Source organism: Stegodyphus dumicola, chromosome 1 (genome assembly GCF_044657685.1).
Source record: "Stegodyphus dumicola isolate Sdum_Otavi_A_Nest chromosome 1, ASM4465768v1".
NCBI classification, from domain to species: Eukaryota; Metazoa; Arthropoda; class Arachnida; order Araneae; family Eresidae; genus Stegodyphus; species Stegodyphus dumicola.
In genome coordinates, this window is record NC_140768.1 from 220048278 (window position 1) to 220068967 (window position 20690).

Genomic DNA, 20690 nt, shown 5'->3' on the forward strand with positions numbered 1-20690 from the left:
GCTAGAGTCAATTCCATTACAGTTAGCCAGAAGATTCTCTAGATTTTCAAAGATGATTAGGGTTATGGCTTGGATACTGCGTTTTCAACCAAAGGCCAAGAACTTAAGAAAATGTAAGGAACTTCAAAATGAAGAATTGTTAAATGCACAAAGAACTATTTTCCGTGTAATACAAAAGGAATGTTACTCCAATGAAGAAACACGAAACAATTTGAAAGGTCTTCTAATATTTGAAGATGAAGAAGGAATTTTACGATTGAAGTCCAGATTGATAAATGAGGAAGAATCGAAAGATTTTATTTCTCCAATAATTCTGCCATCGAAACACCTGGCAGTGAGAAGATTTATAGTCCAAGAACATATTGCTAACAAGCATGCTGGGACATTAACTCTACTGACTATTTTACGGGAAAGATTTTGGATAGTGAAAGGGAAAAGAACTGTCCGGAGTGTTATCAAAGAATGCTTAACATGTAAAAGGCAAAAGGTAAAACATCTTGAGGTACCTTTTCCGCCTCTTCCAAAAGACCGAACAGAAGTAGCAGCAGTTTTTCAAGTATCAGGTGTAGATATAGCTGGACCTCTGTTGACTAAATCTAAACAAAAGGTGTGGATAGTGCTTTTTACTTGCGCCGTATTTAGAGCTGTCCATCTTGAGCTAATACCTTCACTGAGTACCAACGACTTCATCCAAGCTATGCGTAGGTTTATAGCCAGTAGAGGACGAATTTCTGTGATGTATTCAGACAATGGTACTAATTTTACAGGACTAAATAATGCTCTGAAACAATTAGATTGGACTACAATTGAAAGTGAATTTAGAGTCAACGAAATTCGTTGGAAGTTTAACCCATCCTCCTCTCCATGGTGGGGAAGCTTCTGGGAACGCTTGATTGGGATTTTGAAAGATCTTTTGAGAAAAAATCTTGGACGCTCCTGTTTGTCTTACGAGGAATTGCAGACTCTCGTCTGTGAAAGCGAATCTATCATGAACAGCAGACCGTTAACTTACATATCCGAGGAACAAGATCTGAAGACCTTGACCCCCTCAATGTTTCTTCAGGACATTCCATTAAATGATGTTCCTGATTTGGATCAAATTGAAAAGACTAATATTGTTTTGAGATGGAGACATATTCAAAAGGTTCGTGAAAATCTAAAACGAAGGTTTAAAAGGGAGTATCTGGGTTTCCTTCGTTCTTCAGTTAACAAAAGAGAAGATAAAATAAATGTAGGTGACATAGTGTTAATTGGTACAGATGATAAAAAAAGGCTCCATTGGCTGCTAGGGAGAGTACTGGAACTCTTTCCAGGAAAAGATGGAATCATCAGACTTGTGAAACTGCGAACTGAAAAGGGAAACATATTAAGACCAATCCAACGACTGTATCCTTTGGAATTGACCCCAAATTACGAGCAAGTCGTATCGGAACCTCAGAAGGTTCCGGAAGTGGTAGCTGAAAATCCTGAGCTTAATACTGACTATAATGAAACTGTTCGCGTGTCTCGCTCAGGACGAAAAATAAAATCAGTTAAAAGACTGGATTTATAAACTTCTAAACAAACTTTTGAACTTTCTGTGTTTGAACTTTAAAATATTGATTTCAATTTGCATTCTAATATTTTGAAATATTTCTATTATTATTATGCACGTTATTGTTATCTCAAAATTGTATGTATGTATTATCATTATATTACTGTTTTGAGTTTGTATCCCCAAACTCAAGGTGGGGAGAATGTCGCGCCACTATCGAACTCCATGAGAGGTAAGTTTCTCTGTTACGGAATGGCAACGAGAGAGATTGTTGTTCAAAAGATGGATGATCGAACTGCGTTGTAACGATCATTTTTGAGGATGTTGCGTATTGTAAAATGAACCTATTACACTGTGCTGAATAGTATTAAAATGCTATATATTAAAAGATCTTTCATCTGATCTAAATTTTAACAAACCGCTCATTATTTTCTCTTAAATTCACAATGATGTTCACGATACTATTACTGTTATATGCCATACCAACAACATTTCCTCCCTTATAGTCTATGTATGGTTTTATGTGTATTTCATCCAACATTAATGTAATTATAAAGTCTTCTGAATTCAAGCCATCTGCTTTTTGTTTTATGAAAGATAAGAAGTTTTCATCAGACTGCTCTTTAATGGGATTAGTATTAAATCCAGAAAATATTCTGTAAATTGTTCTTGGATGTGGCATAACGATATTGCATGAACTTCTAAAAAATTTATATGCATGGGGAGAAATGGAATATAAAATAACGAAGAAAACATACATATGTGATGAATAACGTATGCGTTTCTTTTTACAAATAAGATTGGACAATTGTTCTGTAATGAATTCAACAGTTTGTTGTTTATCACTATCATCAGTCTTAACAGTTTTCAATAGGGTAATAGCTGTTTTTATAACATTGGAAAATAAATTTTCATTTTGTGGTTTAGAAATATTCAATACAAAGTCTAAAACTTCAAACAAGCTATTTATATTATTTATTACTTTAGGAAACACTTCGTTATCTATTATTTTTAATTCTGATTTACCGATAAAAACATGACACATTAAATTTTCTGCCACTACTACTGAAGCTTCAATAATCGGTACAGACTCAGTATCAATAATAAGAAAAACAACTTTACCGTCTTTGAAAATAACTGTCCAAGCATCAGGAACATTCTCAGACTTTATGCACGATAAAAATTCAGAAAACGAGTAAAAACATTTTTTTCTGTCGTAAATTTCTTTACTGGTTATGCTTGCAGCAAGAGCACTCTGTATATTGTTTCTATCAATTCGAACTCTTCTATCATCGGCACTTTCTCTTGATGTTGAAGATTTACCTGATAAATATTTTGGACAGCCAGGCAGCTGTGAAGGTACAGCATCCTTTCGAAGCCTTGGACGAATTAAATTAATTTTTATTGAAGTTCCTTTTTTCTCATCAAAATGTTCGACTGTTCTTTCAATATCTGATTCGACAAAATGTTTCTCACAAACCTAAAAAGAATGAAAAATTCAGTATTGAGTATCACTGTAGATTCATAAGAAAAATCTTACAAATAATTTAAATGTAAAATGAAAATACAGATTTCCATTCAGAAATAAATTTTGGAACCTGAAAAATACTAGCTAAAATTCATCTACCTAGTACTTCAAGACATACTCTACACATTATGTACTGGAATGATGTGTATGTATACTGAAATTCAGCTGATATTCTAGAAAGTTTTTGCTTACCTAATATTAACTTAAATATTGTACTTTAAATAATATCTCACTAAATTTCATTACAGATTTAAATGCTTTAGAATTAATGACGAACTGTATTATTTGTTGATTTATGTATCAGGATAATTAATTTCAGATTTTATAGAATTCAAATTAAGTTTATAATAACAATATCATATATAGAAGTTTAATTAGTATAAAAAAAGCAACAATAAGGCCTAATTTTTGATCAAGAAATAAATCATAAGTTTAAAAAATTGATTGTACGTACCTTAGAATGATTTGATGGGATGAAATTCTGCCGGTGAATTGCACGGAGCCATTTGCTGCGCAATGAATCCGATTTGGGTATAGAAAACATCTGTACTTTTTCAGTGTTTGGATAGTTTCCTCTGCAGTTAGGAACACAACAAGTATAAACCATCCTTCAACAGATTATTAACAAATGAAATATTATTAAATGTTTTATGAAATATAGAAATTTCCCGCTAAAACTACAAGCATGCTTGCACGTTGACGTTACTACCGAAACAAGCGGTGACGGTTTGTTATGCTTACTAGTCCCCGGCTGACTGACGTCACTCGCAGCAGAAGGGAGGCCTTGTTTTTCCGGTGGTGACGAAACATGTCTGCTCGACATCCTATATTCTCTGAGTACGGAAGTTGCCCAAAAGTGCGCGAAAACATGTTGCCGCGTCGTCAATCAGGGTTGTGCAGTTGACGTACTAAGTAGACAATGGCTTTGTATGTTTTCGCCGCTGATTTTTTTCATATTTAAACGAAGAATATGGTCGTAGATCTCTGAATCGGTGGCGAATTTATAAAAAATATGTTGACGCTTTTCTCTGCCAAAAGATATTTTCATTGCGTATTTCAGATTGCCAAAATTTAGAGTTATTTTAATTTGCGATGAACTGAGAGAGTATTTGGAGCCACATTCAGAAAACAAGAATGCAATTTCTACTGAAAGAAAGGTTATTTATACTATTCCTGAAATTATAGATATAAATTGTAATTGTATGCTTTAAAAATGTAGAAGATGATAAGTTTATCAAGCACATAAACCTTCTTCATTTAATACAAATATAGACATCCGATAAGCTTCTACTCGATTTATGTACAGCAAGAATTACGTTTACTTTAAAATCTAACAGTTGAATACCTTACGAACAATATTGTGAACACAAAAAGGAATGCCGTTCAATATTGCGCGAAATTCACACTACTGTAAAATAAAAATAAAAATTAAAAAAATTATAAAACTATAAAATAGCTTTATAATATTTTCAGTAGCTGTACTACTACTAGTGTGATACTTTTAAAAATAAGTTTTAGCCCAGAAGGGCTATTAATTTCGTTTTGCCATTTTGTGGCGTTTCACGATAAATGACGTTTCACTTTTCAAATCGTCCTATGGCCAAGACCTTTGCCTCCCATTATAAAACAGTGCTATTCATAATAGTCACAGTGACTGCATTCTGCCTTAACAAACTGTGCAACAACACATGCTGCATGCTGCTAGTGTTTCACTTGTGGGTATTGCATACATTCTGCCCAATGTACCGAAGTGCTAAAATGGGCCTAGTACTGCACTATAAAGAACTTTCCCTGAAACTATAATGAACTGCCACTATAACTGTGCACCTTTGTATAATGTATGGATATTATACTGCACAATATAGCATTCTGTACGAAAACGCATATTGTACGAATAATGTATTGTATAAACAAGCAGATTGTAAGTACTATATAATGTTACTCCACACGTTTAACTGTAACTTCGAATATTGTATAACTGTATAACTGCGCATTTATTACTGTATTTTCTAACTGTATGAATAATGTTGTGTAGCTAGGACAATGTAGTGTAACTAGCAGTAGTGTAGCGCATAATATGTGTAGCGTATAATGTGTGTAGTGTAACTAGCATTCGTGTAGCGCAGGCATAACCGTATGGATAATGTAGTGTACTAGCATTCTGTATGAATAAGTTAATGTGCAATGTAATGAATAATGTAATATAAAGTTTAGCATTCTGTAAGTACAATATAATGTAACTCCGCATGCACCACTATGCACCCCTGAATTTTATACAACCGTGTAAGTGTGCAAGTATTTAGCATACTGTCGATTGACGAATTGTATTATTTAGAAGTCAGTAAGTATTATTAATGCAACTTCGCACGCATAACTTTGCACGCTTGAATTTTGTATATATGCGTAACTGTACACGTATAACGGTATTGAACAACCGTCCATGTATAACTGCGTTTGTTTTCATAATATATGATTAATGTATTGTATAAATAGTACTCTATATTAATAAGCATTATGTATGAATAATGTAATGTATTCAGCATATTTTATGAATAATGTACTGTATAATTAAGGTGACTACAAGTACTATGTAATTTTACTCCACACGTTAACTGTACCTTCGAATATTGTATAACTGTACAACAGCGCATGTATAACTGTATTTACTGACTGTGCATGCATAAATGTTTACCTTTGTATAAAGTATGATTAGTGCATTGCGCAATTTAGCATTCTGTACGAATAAGCATATTGTATGGATATTGTGTATAGATATTGTAGTGTATTTAGCATCCTGTATAAATACAATGTATAATCATGTAATATAATATAATAATGTAATATATATTTTTGCATTCTGCAAGTACCAAATAATGTAACTCTGCATGCACACCTATGTACCCCTGAATTTAATATGACCGTGTAACTGTGCATGTATTAGCATTCCGCATGATAAACGCAATGTATTATTTAGCATTCAGTAAGTATTAAATAATGTAACTTCGCACGCATAACTGTGCTCTTTTGCATATCGTATAACTGCGTTACTGTACACATATAACTGTATTGAACAACTGAACATGCATATCTGCGTACTTTTGCGAAATGTACGAATAATGTACTGTATAATATAGCACTCAGTACGAAAGAGCATTCTGCATGAATAATGTATTTTTATATTTAGCATACTTTATGAATAATGTACTGTATAAATAAGCAGACTGTAAGTACCATGTAATGTTACTCCGCACGTATAACTCTACCTTTCAATATTATATAACTGTATAACTGCGCATGCATAACGGTGCATGTAAAACTGTATTATACCCTGCGCATGCATAATTGTGAATACAATGTCTGAATACTGTAATGCACGATTTAACTTCCTGTACGAATAAGCATCAACATCAATGTAAATATCTACTACCCATGTATGACTAACGCATTGAGTTTTGTTCCGAGGGTCACCGCATGTTAAACGTAATGTGGCTAGGTGCGTTCATGTTAAACATAGTGAGTTTTGATACTCACGTGCTCTCAAGTAATTTTCGTTTTCTTATATAAGTTTTATGTGTTTAATGTAAAATGTGTGTGTTTAACGTAATGTTTATATATGTTTTATGCTGCTTAATGTCGTATTGTGGATACTTTGTATCGTGTACTGTTATGTTTTGTATATTGTGTGTTGTGTTTACTCTCTGTCTGTTTATTTGTCATGTATTTCAAATGTGTGTGCTTAAGCTGCATGTAAGTCTTATCATTAAGATGCCAAATCGTATGTCTACGAAGTACCCATTGTATACTTAATACGCCTCTGTTTGGCCACGTGAACAAACATATTTTGATATCTCAATAAACTCCCGGGGCGAGCCTCTTGCTGCTCCAGGGAGTTGTTGCCTCTAGGTAGGAAAGGGCATAGGACGCATGCCTGTTTACTTGTGTTAAACATCAGACGTCCCCGTCCTCCGTCACATATCACCTGTCCGAGGGTCACCGATTCTTCTTTCTCTACCACTACCCTGTCAAGAGGACTCTCGACTTGCCGCATATTTAGAGTGCCCCCATGCCGCACAGATACTGTATAAAGAATAATTAGCAATTCATTTACAAGAATTCATGAATTCATGCCTTTTCCAGGATTCGAAATTGGACCCTCTGGTACGGCAATCAGACTCGCTAACTACTATAACGGTTGTGCGGCATGTAAAGTATAAATCCATTCAATCCAATCTAAAATATAAATTTTTTAGTTTTTAACTCTTTTGAACTGGAGATGAGTGATTCTTCCTTTTATGTGAACACTTAGCTTATTTTGTTATTAAATACCTTAATTTAACATAAATCTATGAACGTTTCTGAAATACAATTAAAATTATTAGTCTAGGTTTTAGATAAATAAAAGTCATAGAAATGAGGATAACTTGAAAACAAAAAATGACAGATGTTAATTACAACGGTAATTTTAACAACACAGAAATTTATTAAGTTATAGCCACGTCAAACTTAGGAGCCATTTAATAATTATTATTAATTTTTTTTCTGTCAACAAAACATAATGAAAACTTTCGAGTATTACTGGACCAGAATGCGACTCCATAAATAAGCAAATAACACAATTAGTAAAATGGAACCGATCAAATTTCTCGATAGAAGATTGCCATAGTCTTCTGTTTATAGAAATCTCCAGTATCTACCGAGCCATATTTGCAGGAAAACGAAATTCAATAAAATAAGGTGCCCTAGTATACATACTAAGCCATAAATTATTTTGGAGCACAATGCAAGACTACGTTTTAAAGAAAGAACTTGAATGCAAGGCGAAATTGCAATAAGTAATTACTTGAGAACGTCAACATTGTACAGAATTGTGTTCTTTGTTACGCAGGAAAAGAGATACAAAAACTTTCTGAATTGCTAAATTTTGTTGTATTTTAATTAGTCTTTCATGATGTAATGGTAAACAAAGCAAGGAATAACACCCTTGAAAACATTGCGAACAAACATTATAAACAAAAGCACAACAGACAGTTTAACGCACTGGGCAGAGAGCCGGTAACGGGAAATTAAAGTCTTTTTTATTTCAGATCCCAGTAAGCCGGGTAAAATCTTTTCTTTGCAGCTTTCAGTTAATAGGCGGCTCAGGAGTTCTTTTTCTCCGTGTCCCAACTTAACATAAGTTTAACAGGTGTGAATAGAAATCCACAAAAATAACACTCTGTTTGTCGATATTCCCTACATTGGCATATTTTATGATGAATTCTGAATAAATGTTTTAAATCAGTGACAGACAACTTGCGGACCACAGGGCGATTAAAAAATTACTATTATTGATCGAATTTTCGAATTATTATCGCCTTAATGTTTGAATTTATTATTCCAGGCAATTCTAAATTTTTGAAAAATAAAACACAGTGCGCGGTCCGTGACTCGAGACAAATAAAATTGACCCTCGACGGTTTGGAAGTTGTCTACCTCTGTTTTAAATCACCATCGCACATGACGTGCATGGACTTTCTTCCCTGTATAAAGAATAATTAGCAGTTCTAAGAAAAAAATTAAATGGGCTTATGTTAAATGAGATTTCGCATGGTGTTGATTCTTAAATATCCGTACAACGATAAATGACCAAAATCCTTGTGTCGTAACATTGCATATCATAAGTAGAATTCTTTTAAGCAGATAAGATTATTGCAGAAATGGGATGTTTGACTATTTGATGCAATATTCTGTGCTGCACAGCGCAGAATCGATTTTCGAATGTACGTTTATGAGTTAATATTTTGTGACTCAATTCTAATTCGGTTAATTTTTTCAAACGGATTCGACAGTGGTCAAAATGGATATTTTCGTTAAAATATGATACCCGAAATTTTTCGCAATTTCTTTACTTCGTACAAGGAAGTAATATACACTGACTATCAATAAGTATTTGGACACCTATGCAAATGACGATATCTGCCGTCCTATGGTACGTCACGGACTCCGCCGGTATATATCGTGTAGGAAACAGCATCGGCTTTAGTCGCATGCAAGATGCCTCGCAGTTCGGAGCTCTCTGATTTCGAGAAAGGTATAATTATCGGGTATCACAAATGTGGCCGATCCTTAAGGGACATATCTAGCGATCTGAAGTACCCAAAATCGACAAGTGGCCTATGTCATTAAGAAGTGGAAGGTGAGCCGTGATTGTCGGAATGTGCCCCGAGTCGGCAGACCAACGAAACTGGGAGATAGAGACCGACGAGTGCTGCCCAGAGAAATTCAGAAGAACCGCACCCAAACGATGACCCTCATCCGCGAGGTGTTTCAACAGGCATCCGGGAGTATTGTTTCAATGAATACCATCCGTAAGGAAGCACATCTGCTTGGTTTTCATGGCCGTGCTGCTGCCCTTAAGCCTTTGATCACAAAGTCCAACCGCGCTGCTCGGTTAATGTGGTGCAAAGCACATCGAAATTGGACCGTAGATCAGTGGAAACGGGTTCTTTGGTGTGACGAATCAAGGTCCACCCTTTACCGTTCGGATGGCAGGGTCTGGGGCTGGTGTCTACCTGGAGAACGTCTCCTGCCAGAATGCATTGTGCCAACAGTCAAGTTCGGCGGAGGTAGAATTATGGTCTGGGGGTGTTTCTCCTGGTATGGGCTGGGACCCTTGGTCCCCATTTATGGTAAGCTCAACTCCGATGCCTACTGCACTATTTTGGATCACAATGTGCTTCCTACGTTGTGGCACTTTTACGTGTTGGACCCCTGTTACTTTCAGGACGGCAATGCCAGTTGCCATGTTTCGACGTTAACCAAGGCTTGGTATGGTGCCAATGGAGTTCATCGAATGGACTGCCCTGCCCAGAGTCCAGACCTGAACCCTATCGAGAACCTCTGGACGAGTTGCATTCCCGAATTCAGGGGTGCACTACCCGTGCAAAATCGGTAAAGGAACTTCTATGTCTATTCCGGAGGGTCCACGCTGTAATTACCTCTCGTGGAGGCTCTACCAACTATTGATTTTGAATAAAGTTAGTTTTTCTTTTCTATCACAGGTGTCCAAATACTTATTGGTAGTCAGTGTATAATATACGCAAATTTGTTTGGAGTGTAACTGTGTCAATATATATGCAGTTATCTTAAAAGAACTATAAATGTACTGATCAGTGGGCATAACGACATTTCGAATCAATCGGAGTAACCGGTTTGAAGGGCAAAACCTTAAAAAATTCCTTTTGGAAGACAGTTGCTCCCCTCTTCCTTTTTTCGTAATTTTGACACAGAGCTTGATAGATTGATATACAGTTGTCATACTCGACGAAAAAATGAACAAAACTTCCTTTAGTTACTTGGGGACATCGTGTGGTATGATTTTACAAGTCATTTAGATATAGAGCGAGCTTTTTATTCGATTTTTCAGCTGCTCAGAATGCTTGAATCATAGAGATAAGTAACTAATATTAATCGAATGATTTCACATATTAAGAAGTTCTCTTCAGTGCTGTATTCAGCCGGGATTTGAGCACCAGACCTCTTGATTGCTTATCGGACTTGCTAACCGGTTATACCACGAAGACACGGGGAATGTAGCGAGAAAATCTTTTATATACTGCCCCATTTAAAGGGTGACTGAGATGATGGTCAAAATCGCCAAATTCTGATGGTGACTAATTATAGTCCACATCATTTTAGTTCGGACGCCTTATGTACATTGATCAGGTTTATCAATGCAAGAGACGTGAAAATGCGCATTGTCTTCGCCTGGATTTGAACTCGAAAACTCCGGATTGCTAGCCGGACATTCTACCTAGTTATATCACAAAGGCACGTGGAAAGGAAGGGGAAAATATATATATATATATATGTATAATAAAATAAACTAAAGGTAAAGTTCTAAACCGTTATCCGATTATGCCCTGCAAGCTGCAATAATGGTCTCAATATTAATAAATTAAATTGAAAGTTTATCTCTATACATATTTAACTTAGAATAAAATAGAGTTTTTGGTTCTGGGCGCCACTATACAATCATTGGGTTTTTTTTTAAGCAGGAGACATGAAAAATGAGCAATGTCTTCTCCAGGACTCGAACCTGGACCTCTCGGATATACGCTGAGTGTGCTTCCAATTACACCACGACGACATGGTGGAAGGAGGGAGAATATACCTAATAGATTAATCATTCATAATTTAGTGATTGAGACACAGTCATCAGGGGGTAATTATCTTTAAAATAATTAAACCCAAATAATTAAGAAGTTCTGAAAATGTGTTTCGTCGTTCTTGACTATTTGAGAGAATTATATAAAATTAAATTAAATTATTAATTCGTTTTAAATTAAAATAAAAATAATGTGCAAAACGTTTTTATATACCTCATTCTCAAATAGCTAAGAATACTCCCCAACGCGAACTCACACATCAAAAAAGAAGTAAAAATAAAAAGAATATTACCTGCATTACACCAGAATATTAAAAACAATTTCTGGTGATCATTATAATCACATCAATTACACATGAATTATAGAATAGGCCATAAAATATTGCGTCAAGATTTATTTAGAATTTCCTCATTTTCTGAAATTTACAATGTTGGCCAATTTGGCAAAAGGCTTGTTTATGAAAAAATAGTTATTTTAAGTGAAAAATATATATTAAAAAAATTATTGCTTCAAAAGAAAGCCTTAAAGTTTTTAACTTGTACTGAATTCTAAAAATCCTGGTTTTAGGCTAATAAAACAATGTGCAATTTTGTTTCAAATACAAAATTTGCGGAATAAAATCGCAAAAAACAATTTAAAAGGTGAACGACATTAAATATATGAACGTTTTGAAAACTAAATCAGAAACTCTAGATTAAAAATAAAAATTTTAATTTTAAGAAGAAGAAACTTATTTCAAACCTCCCTAAAGGCAGAAATAGTATGGCGTAATAAAAACATTTTTTAAATTAAAATTACACACAAAAGACTTTTATATATCTAATTTTTTCAATTTAATATACTAAAATATGAATTTTAAACAGTAATTTTTTGCACTGTTTTGTTGCCTTCAGAAAACATTTCCGAGAACAAGATAGTTCGTAAGAGCGAAATTATCTTTTAAAACAGCAGCATTTTACATTTAAACCTGATTCCTGCTTCCCGGTTATTTTTTAATTCATACCTAGCAGAATATTTGAATTCAATCAGAATATTAAGAATATTGCTCTAAGTATTTAGAGGGATCACTTCCAAAATGGAAGCATTTTTATATTTTGTTTAAAGTTTTCGATCACCTCGACACTAAAATCTCGCGAATTATTCATGTAAGAATGATAATAAAAAAGGATAAAGCATTTTCTTAATATTTAAAGTTTTAAATTAAAGCAAAATTTAATATCTGCATCAAATGAAAAAGTATAAAAATTCAGATTTTTAAAATAAGTGTATTAAGAAGTACTTATAATACTTGTACTAAGAAGTTTTGAAATAAATGTACTGAGAAGTTACAAATGAAATTTATTGAATGAAGCATATAATTAAAATTCTACCATGAAATTCGTTTTCCCAAAAATAAAAGTTTTCAACAAAAAATGCTTGACTAGCAATTAAATTTTTTTAATGTTTTTGAAAATCTTTTAAAATCAAAGCAAGAGTAAAAGAGAAAGGATTATTCAAGAATTAACACAAAAATGCATTAGATATGGAACGCTACGTTTTTCGCACAAAACTTAAGAATGTCTAGTTCTCAGGAATGGTTAATCAAATCTAATAAAATTGCACCAGTAGAGTTCTTTTTTCTTTCTTTTTTTTCCGAAAGAACATTTTTATTGATCTTAACAAAACTAGCATTCTCAAACATTTGAACGGTATTTTAGATGCAGTTCGAATGACGAGAAATGCGCGACAATTTAAGTTTCGGCATTCTAAGATTCGAATGTCTCATCTCTAATGTCAATATAATATTTGTCGAGCAAAATTTGCGAGGAAATGATTTGGAGTATCAGAAATTAATAATTTCTTAATATTTTAATTTTTATTGTTTAATGCATGTAAACTAATTCCTAACAATATGCTAAATGATGATCATTCTGCAGCTTGCTATCTTTAAAATTCATGCATGTATACTTTCGAATGCAATTAGTGAATATCATCGCTCGAGCGTAAATATATAGTAACTACTAATATGAACGTACTAATAGGAACAAATATGAGTCACAGTTTATGTTTGAAATATAACTTAAAAAATATAGTTAAAAAATAGATTTGCATCTATTCTTCTTAATAAATATGCAAATCGCAATAGTAATTTAAACTGTAATGTTCTGCCTTATGGGATATAAATAAATAATCAAAGACTAATTTTTGTAATTATATTGTTTGAAGAATTTCATAATTTTGTATGTTTTTACGTCCTTTTAGGGTGTTATAAGGTATTTCTCCCGCATTCCTAGCGTTTCTTCGTGGTGTAGTGGTCAGCACACTGAGCCGGTATTTCAGAAGTCCATGGTTCGATTCCCGGCGAAGGCGTTTGCTAATTTTTCATCTTGCCTGCTACCAAAACGTACCTAAAGTCTCTACAGTGGCGCCCGAAATAAAAGGGTTGTGGATGATGACTCTCCATATCCAGGATTTGTCGATTGGGTCCCCTAAAAATAACCCCAGTCGCCCTTTAAAAGGGGGAGTATATAAGGTATTTCTCCCGCCTTCCTAGCTTGCCTTTGTGGTGTAGTGGTCAGCACACTGCGCCGGTATTTAGAGGTCTGTGGTTCGATTCCCGGCGAAGTCGTTTGCTAATTTTTCATCTTGCCTGCTACCAAAAAATACCTAATGTCTCTACAATGTATAAAAAGTATTGAAATGGCGAGTATTGAATATTTCCGGTTAGGATACCCGATCCATTTTGATATCGAAAATAGAAATATCCATGTATATTCACTTTTATTCAACGATCAAAATGGATATTTCCAGAAAGGACATATCTATTCACTTTCAAAATGAAAATATTCATTTTGATCGTTCCCGAATTTATTTGGGCAACTTTTGTTTGCTTAACATTTCATACGGACAGAAAAAAAAAGACTCTTTTTTTTTTTTTTTTTTTTTTTTTTTTTAACGAAAGTAAACTGTAAATGGATTCAAAGGGATTTTGTTCGCAACGTCTCTAAGGACATATGTATATATATTTATTTCGCATAACTCAAAAACGATTAGCTGTAGAACACTAAAATTGTGTTTATGAGATTGCTATAACATCTAGTTGTGCATCTTCTTTTGCCGAACCTAACGTATATATATTCCTACCTTGTTAACTGACTCAGTGAGCTTAGTTTCATTATGCTCATGGGTTGGTAAATTGTACATTTGTTTCTTTAAATGTTATTGAGCTATATCGTTCTTATGTTTCTGTTAAGGATTTTATGCCTTTAGTTAATCTGCATGCTAGAGGTTTAGAATTATCAAAAATTTAAAATATTAAGTGTGGCTAGACCTAATGTGGCATAATGTTTTATTTATTTATTTATTTATTTTACATATTTGAAGCTTAGTAGTATAGTGAATTAAGTCAGTTGATGTACCAACTTCAATGTCTTTTTTTCCCAGTAGGATCAGAATTTAGTAGGAAACATGTTAGTACGTATATATATATATATATATATATATATATAATTATATAATATATATGTACTTATACGTTTGAGCATGTATATACGCACTAACCCGTAACGCATGTACATGTAAATGCATATATAATGTAATCGTCTCCTTACCCGGCTTAAAAATCTTTACCCGGCCTTTATTTTCGCAATCGCTGGTAGTAACTGTATACTTCCAGTTACAGAAGTATTTTTAATAACAAAAATATTCATATTTTGGCAATGTAAAATTTAAAAAAAAAATAATTTTGGACAAATAACAAAACCAGACTACTTACTATATAATATACGTTTTATATACGTAGTTAGTCTAACACTAAATATCTAACAATATTTAACATCAGTTTATTGTTCTAAAAAATCTCGCAATATTTAAAGTCAGTTTATTCTTGTTATAAAAAGATTATTCAATAGGCCGTATAAAGAGTCGGCTGTACAAGGCTGACTATGTCGTACAAGTCATGTGGTGCCCACATCAGGTTTTTACTACGAAGTAAAGGATGTATTGCAATAGAGAAAAATTTCGAATATCACATTTCAACGGAACTATTCTTTTGACCACTCTCGAATCCGTTTGAACGATTTTTTTTGCGTGACACACACAGACAGAATAAAGACAGAATAAAGCTTCAACTTTCCAAAACGGGTTCTAAAATGGATTTATTATGGATTCAGAAGAAACTTTTTCGTGACGTCTGTACGTACGTCAATACGTATCTGCATATCTCTCCTAACTCAAAAATGAGTAGCCGTAAAACTTTGAAATTTTACATATGAGACTGCTATAACATGTAATTATGCACCTCACTTTTTCGTTGCCATCGGCTGAGCGATACAGTTTTGCTTCAGTTCAGTTATTCAAGTATGTCTTATATTTCGATTAATGTTTTTATGCCTTTAGTTAATTTGCATGGAATAGTTTTCGAATCAACACATATAAAAAATTCAAGAGTGGCTAGGCATAATGTGGCGGCTGTTTGCTTACATTTGAAGCTTTTAATAATATAGTAAATTAGGTCATTTGGTGCAACAACTTCAGCGTCGTTTTTCCTAGTGTAAACGGAAGTTAACTTTAAAAGTTTTGTGCACAGAAAATTTTGTCTTTCTACAAAATTGGGCGAATTACTTGTTTTCACAGAGACTGAAATTTTAATTGGAAAAATTGTTTTTCTTTAACTATTTTTAACTCTATTTGGTGTTTTAGGTTTTTCTGCATTTTACAATTTTTAATGAATGTGTTTTGAGTTTTTATGCATTTTTACTTCCTTGTACGAAGTAAGAAAGAAGTATTAAAATCGCGAAACGTTTCAGGCATCATATTTCAAAGCAAATTTCCGTTTTCACCGCTATCGAATTCAATTTAATGATGTTTTTGAGTGACATCTGTACGTAAGGACAGGATAAAGGACTCCTTTCCCCCCAAAAAATTGTAAAGCTAATTTAAAATGAATTCTGTAGAGAATTTTTCGTGGCGTCTGTGCGTACGTACGTATGTATCTCGCATAAATCTAAAATGAGTAGCCTCAAAACGTTGAAATCTTGTATATAGGACTGCTATAACATGTAGTTGTGCACCTCGTATTTTGGTTGCGATTGGCCGCACCAAAAGTATATAAATATATGTATATATATATATGATTTTAAATTCACTTAGAGCGAAATATCGGTATATAATATATTGGCAAAGGCCACACTAGGCCGATTGCCTCTTAATTGTGTTACGACATAGACACATAAACATAGTTAAAAAATGAATGAAATGTAACGCTGTTAAGTGAACCTAGGACCAGAGTGTCGCTATGATAAACAAATATAGTGAATTTTAAAAAAGTGCATTAATTTTATTGGGGTTTATGCGCTATCGACGAAGTAGATTTAAGTCAATTCAATAAGTTTAAATGAAATGCAAGAAGAAAAATAGGTATAATTTAATATTCTATACAAGGAAGTCATGTGGTGCACACATAAGTTTTTTTTTTTTTTTTTTTTTTTTTTTTTTTGAAGTGAGAACTGAATTGAATGAATAAGAAATACATCTATGATGAAATTCGATGAAATAAATTTAAACGAAGTGCAGCAAAAGATGTGTGTAATTTAATAGTGCGTACAAGGAAGTCGCGCTCATGAGATATTTTTGTTTAGGCAGGCTGTTAACAGCCAACAGTACCTGATAAGCTTAAAAGCAAGCTAATCATAATATTATATCAAACTAAATTATTATGTTGATTTAGTGGTTTTGCGCAGAAGATAATTCAGCATCAGTTGCAAAAATAAAAAAAGTCTGATCTCTAGCATATTATGTATTTTAATTTTAACGAATTAAAAACTCGTAAATAATTTTATATTTGACAGTATCTTTAAAGTATGATTATATATTAAGAAATAAATTATTCTTGTAATTTTTGAAATATTATAGTTGATCAAAATTTGTCTTACCTTCACGTCTAATGCGAACAAATGATAAAAAAGAAGCGAAAACTTTGATAATTAATAAGTGGCTCCTAAACTCATATGTTTCCACAGTAATTTGACCATTCACTCAGGTCATAAATAAAATTTACGAAATATACGAGAAAAAAAAATGAAGAATTTAATTAAAATATACAGGTTCTTGGGTAAAAAAGTCGAACTTTTGATTTAAATTTTAAGTATCTTTGAAACAGAAAAAATATCTGAAATAATTAATTTTCTTTTCTTTTTTTATTTCATCTTTTTATTGGTTTATGTGGATCTTGTAAATTAAGATTCTAAATTACATTGCTGCTCAAAATTGCAGGTTAGATACTTTATAACTTTAAGATAAAAACATCTTAACTTGATTTTAAAAGTGTGAAAAAATTCCTTTTAGCTGAATGTTAAAAATTTATCCCGTGAACTGTGAAGAATCGGGGGAATCGGAAAATTTCAATGATTTTTATTTTGAATTTATTTTCATTTATATATGAACAAATAGAAATATTAATTTTCTATATGTTATGAATAAGTTATTAGTGTTTTTTTTGTATTATTATTTCCTTAAAATAAATCATTTGTGGTTTATATTTATGATATAAAAAACCTGCAGTTTAAAGATATTTTTTAAATAAATCAATACAAATGCAACTCCTAATTATGATGATAATTTATTACGAAGCCGAAATCTGAGAGCTTTAAAAATTTTGCTATTTTTTAAAGTTTCTGTTGAAATTAAGATGACGTGTAAAACGTTTACGACGTGTGAAATCTTAAAAATACTTAGAACGTAATAAATAAATTCTATTATTATTAAACAAAAGAATTAACTCATGCCAGCAATCAATTAACGATCATCTTTAAGTTCGTCTTTCATAAAGAAAAATCTAGAGTTTCATTGCTTGACAAGAATAAAACCCGTTTGATTTTTTTAATTTATTTTTAAAAAAATTTAGGAATAAAAAATTTTTAAAATATTTAAAGAGCTACATTTTGCAGAAGTAATTTTTGAGAATACGGAGGTTTAATTTTAAAAAATGATTTTTTAAAATTAAAATTTAATTTAAGGGATTAACGGTGCAATCGCTTTATTATGGGGAAATAAATAATTGCGTTTAAATAAAATAAGAATTTACAAGCGTTTTTTTAAATATCTATCATATAAGTCTATGCGCATTTTTAAACAGCTTCAGATAAACATTAACAGCTATAATCTTGAGCATGATTTGTTACCACATCAATTTTCTTTGGAATGGTATTTGACAACAGACGTCAGAGCTTTCTTACCTGTCAGAATAGTAATCCGTGATGAGATATCATCATCTTCAGACTGATATAGCATCCAAATCCATTAACATGGCACTGTTTCACTTATTACACATACGTATGAGTCTAACTAATCACCGCGCATATCATAACAACTATTGCGCACTCATCTCTAAAAACACCGTCTGTCATACTATTCGTGTGAACTTCAGAGAACAATAAAGGGGTAAGTTCTGGAAGGTAGCCAGTCCTACGGTAGGCTAAGGAGGATGATCCACGTGACTTAAAAGAATTGGCAGAGCGACGATGTAGATCACAATCGAGGAATTTGATGGGCTAAATATATATATTCAGAAATCCAGCTCTGTCTCGACAGCTTTGGATTGAGTGTACGTTACATATATCGACTGCTCAAAAGTGTTACGAATTTCATTAAAAGTAACGACAGAATCATTACCGAATGATCACTGATTTGCGCAAATACGAGTTAGAATGTTTTCAAGCAAAATCTGTATAAATATTTTTTCCATTATCAGTGTGGTGTATAAAGCTGTCTAATTTTTAGCTTCGTTTATTTTTATTAAGATGAAGAAAATAAGAGTATTTTGATTTTGTAGAAAATCGTAATTCGTTACATCTGGTTTGAAAACAAGAGAAAGGAATTATTTTGGAGCATTTTGGTCTACTAATTGTTTTTCCGCATTACGAAATGTCCAGCAAAAAACAATAAATTCTCATATGAAAATGCGTGGTCTTTAAAATTACTGCGCTACTGGACAAAAATAAGCTTTAGATAGACACTGGTTCATCATAATTAAAGGATAATTTAAAAATATGTTCCCTGAGTAATATATTCAACCAATGCCTAGTGTGGTAATTAATGCTAATAGTGTAATAATTAATGCTAATTATCTGCAACTGAAATCAAACGTAGACTTCTATGTATAAATTAGCTTTAAAACTTAATGCAGTTAGTAAAAGTGATCAGTATTCATTAATTATGGCACAAAGGTATCATTCAAGTGAAGGAAGAGGTGGTGGGTTAGTTAGAAATACAAATGAAGATCACTCAAGATCTGAATATCTCTCGAAGCATCGTATCAAATAATTAGAAAGGCTTTTTAAGCACTGAGTCAGCTAGTAGGCAGCCTTTTCAAGAGTGACCATGAACAACAACTGCATACGAAAACCGCTCGCTGTCACTATAGCCCAAATACCCAGGAAAGCAATGACAATAGAGTTGGTTTCAGACATTAAGGCTACCAGAGAAACTCAGATCTGCTATTCTAGTGCTGTACGAAGGCTTTGAGATGGTGGAAAGTTGCGCTAGGAAACCAATGATTTGTGATCCGCGCACTGAGTTTTCCAAAGGAGATCGTTTAGATTTGCGTCATCGTCATGTGTAATGGAGCCAAAAGGAAGGAACCCATGTACCGTATACTGATGAATTGAGAGCAAAGAGGCTAATCTGAGCAAGCAATGGTTCTAGACGTGTTTTGATCTGATGGAAGCGGGAAACAGCTGAATTAATCCCATTTTCACGAATGAGATTTCATGGCTTGTGAAGGAATCGTAAAACATTTCGGCATAGAGCTGTGTTTTTTGATGGAGATTTTGTAAAGGTCACAGATATGTGGATGACATCTTGGAACTCCATATAAGGCAGTTTATGGGAGTTGTTGACCCATATATGTTTCTACTGAATGACAATGATTATTCGCATGGAGCATCTGTGGATACTTGGAATGAGAAACTAACAATAGAATGGATTGGGTAGCTTACTCACTAGGATAGGAACAAGATTGGGCACGAGTGTGATACCTTAGGCGTCGAACTGCTATACGACAAATGTCTTCTCGGATCTCTAGGATTTGAGAAAGACACTTTTATAAGAGTGGCGTACAATTCCGCTGCTACTCTATTGGTTTTGACCTGACTGGTAAAGCGGTTAGCAGAGCTGTCTCGAATACCATTGGGCCAGGATTCAAATTCCGCAGAAGGTTGAAAATTTGAAGTACCTGATGTTTGTGTCATGGGGACTCATGAAATATTGGCAAGCCAAAAGTATTCTTGAGAAGCTTGGTGATAAGAGAAGAGGTATAGAAGACCCTCGGCTCTATTCCCCGAGATTTCTCCATCAAAACAGGGACAAAGCTGTACAGTTAGTGCGATGGGGACTACCCAATGCAAACAGGTAGCAATTTCATTTCTAACTACAAGAGTACACTATAGGCAATATGTATTCATTCTTTGCTATCATACCTTTCATGGGCTGCTGCGATTCGAAA

General features: G+C 33.3%; 2 protein-coding genes across 7 annotated transcripts in view; both read right to left on the bottom strand.

The window, feature by feature from the left end:
* Positions 1-20690, bottom strand: part of LOC118179667 (glutamate-gated chloride channel-like) — a 683063-nt gene that overhangs the window by 540913 nt on the left and 121460 nt on the right. For 2 of the 6 annotated variants that reach the window (XM_085825804.1, XM_085825811.1), the window contains exon 1: positions 18424-18600. The exons of the other annotated variants lie outside the window; for them this stretch is intronic. The gene's annotated coding sequence lies outside the window, so the exon portion shown is untranslated. Of the gene's footprint in view, positions 1-18423; positions 18601-20690 lie in introns of those variants that run through there. 6 annotated transcript variants of the gene reach the window in all.
* Positions 1660-3758, bottom strand: LOC146999472 (uncharacterized). The gene is made up of 3 exons (XM_085808153.1): positions 3517-3758; positions 1954-3014; positions 1660-1663 (listed from the first exon to the last, which is right to left on the bottom strand). Exons 1-3 carry the CDS (start codon positions 3667-3669, stop codon positions 1660-1662), a joined length of 1218 nt encoding a protein of 405 aa, XP_085664279.1. The 5' UTR covers positions 3670-3758.

What these genes read in the sequence shown, in the direction of transcription:
- LOC146999472 (XM_085808153.1), bottom strand. Translation starts at nt 3,669, where the DNA reads ATGGTTTATACTTGTTGTGTTCCTAACTGCAGAGGAAACTATCCAAAC. An exon ending in TCCCATCAAATCATTCTAAG is followed by an intron (nt 3,015 to 3,516) that starts GTACGTACAATC and finishes CATTCTTTTTAG; the next exon opens with GTTTGTGAGAAACATTTTGT.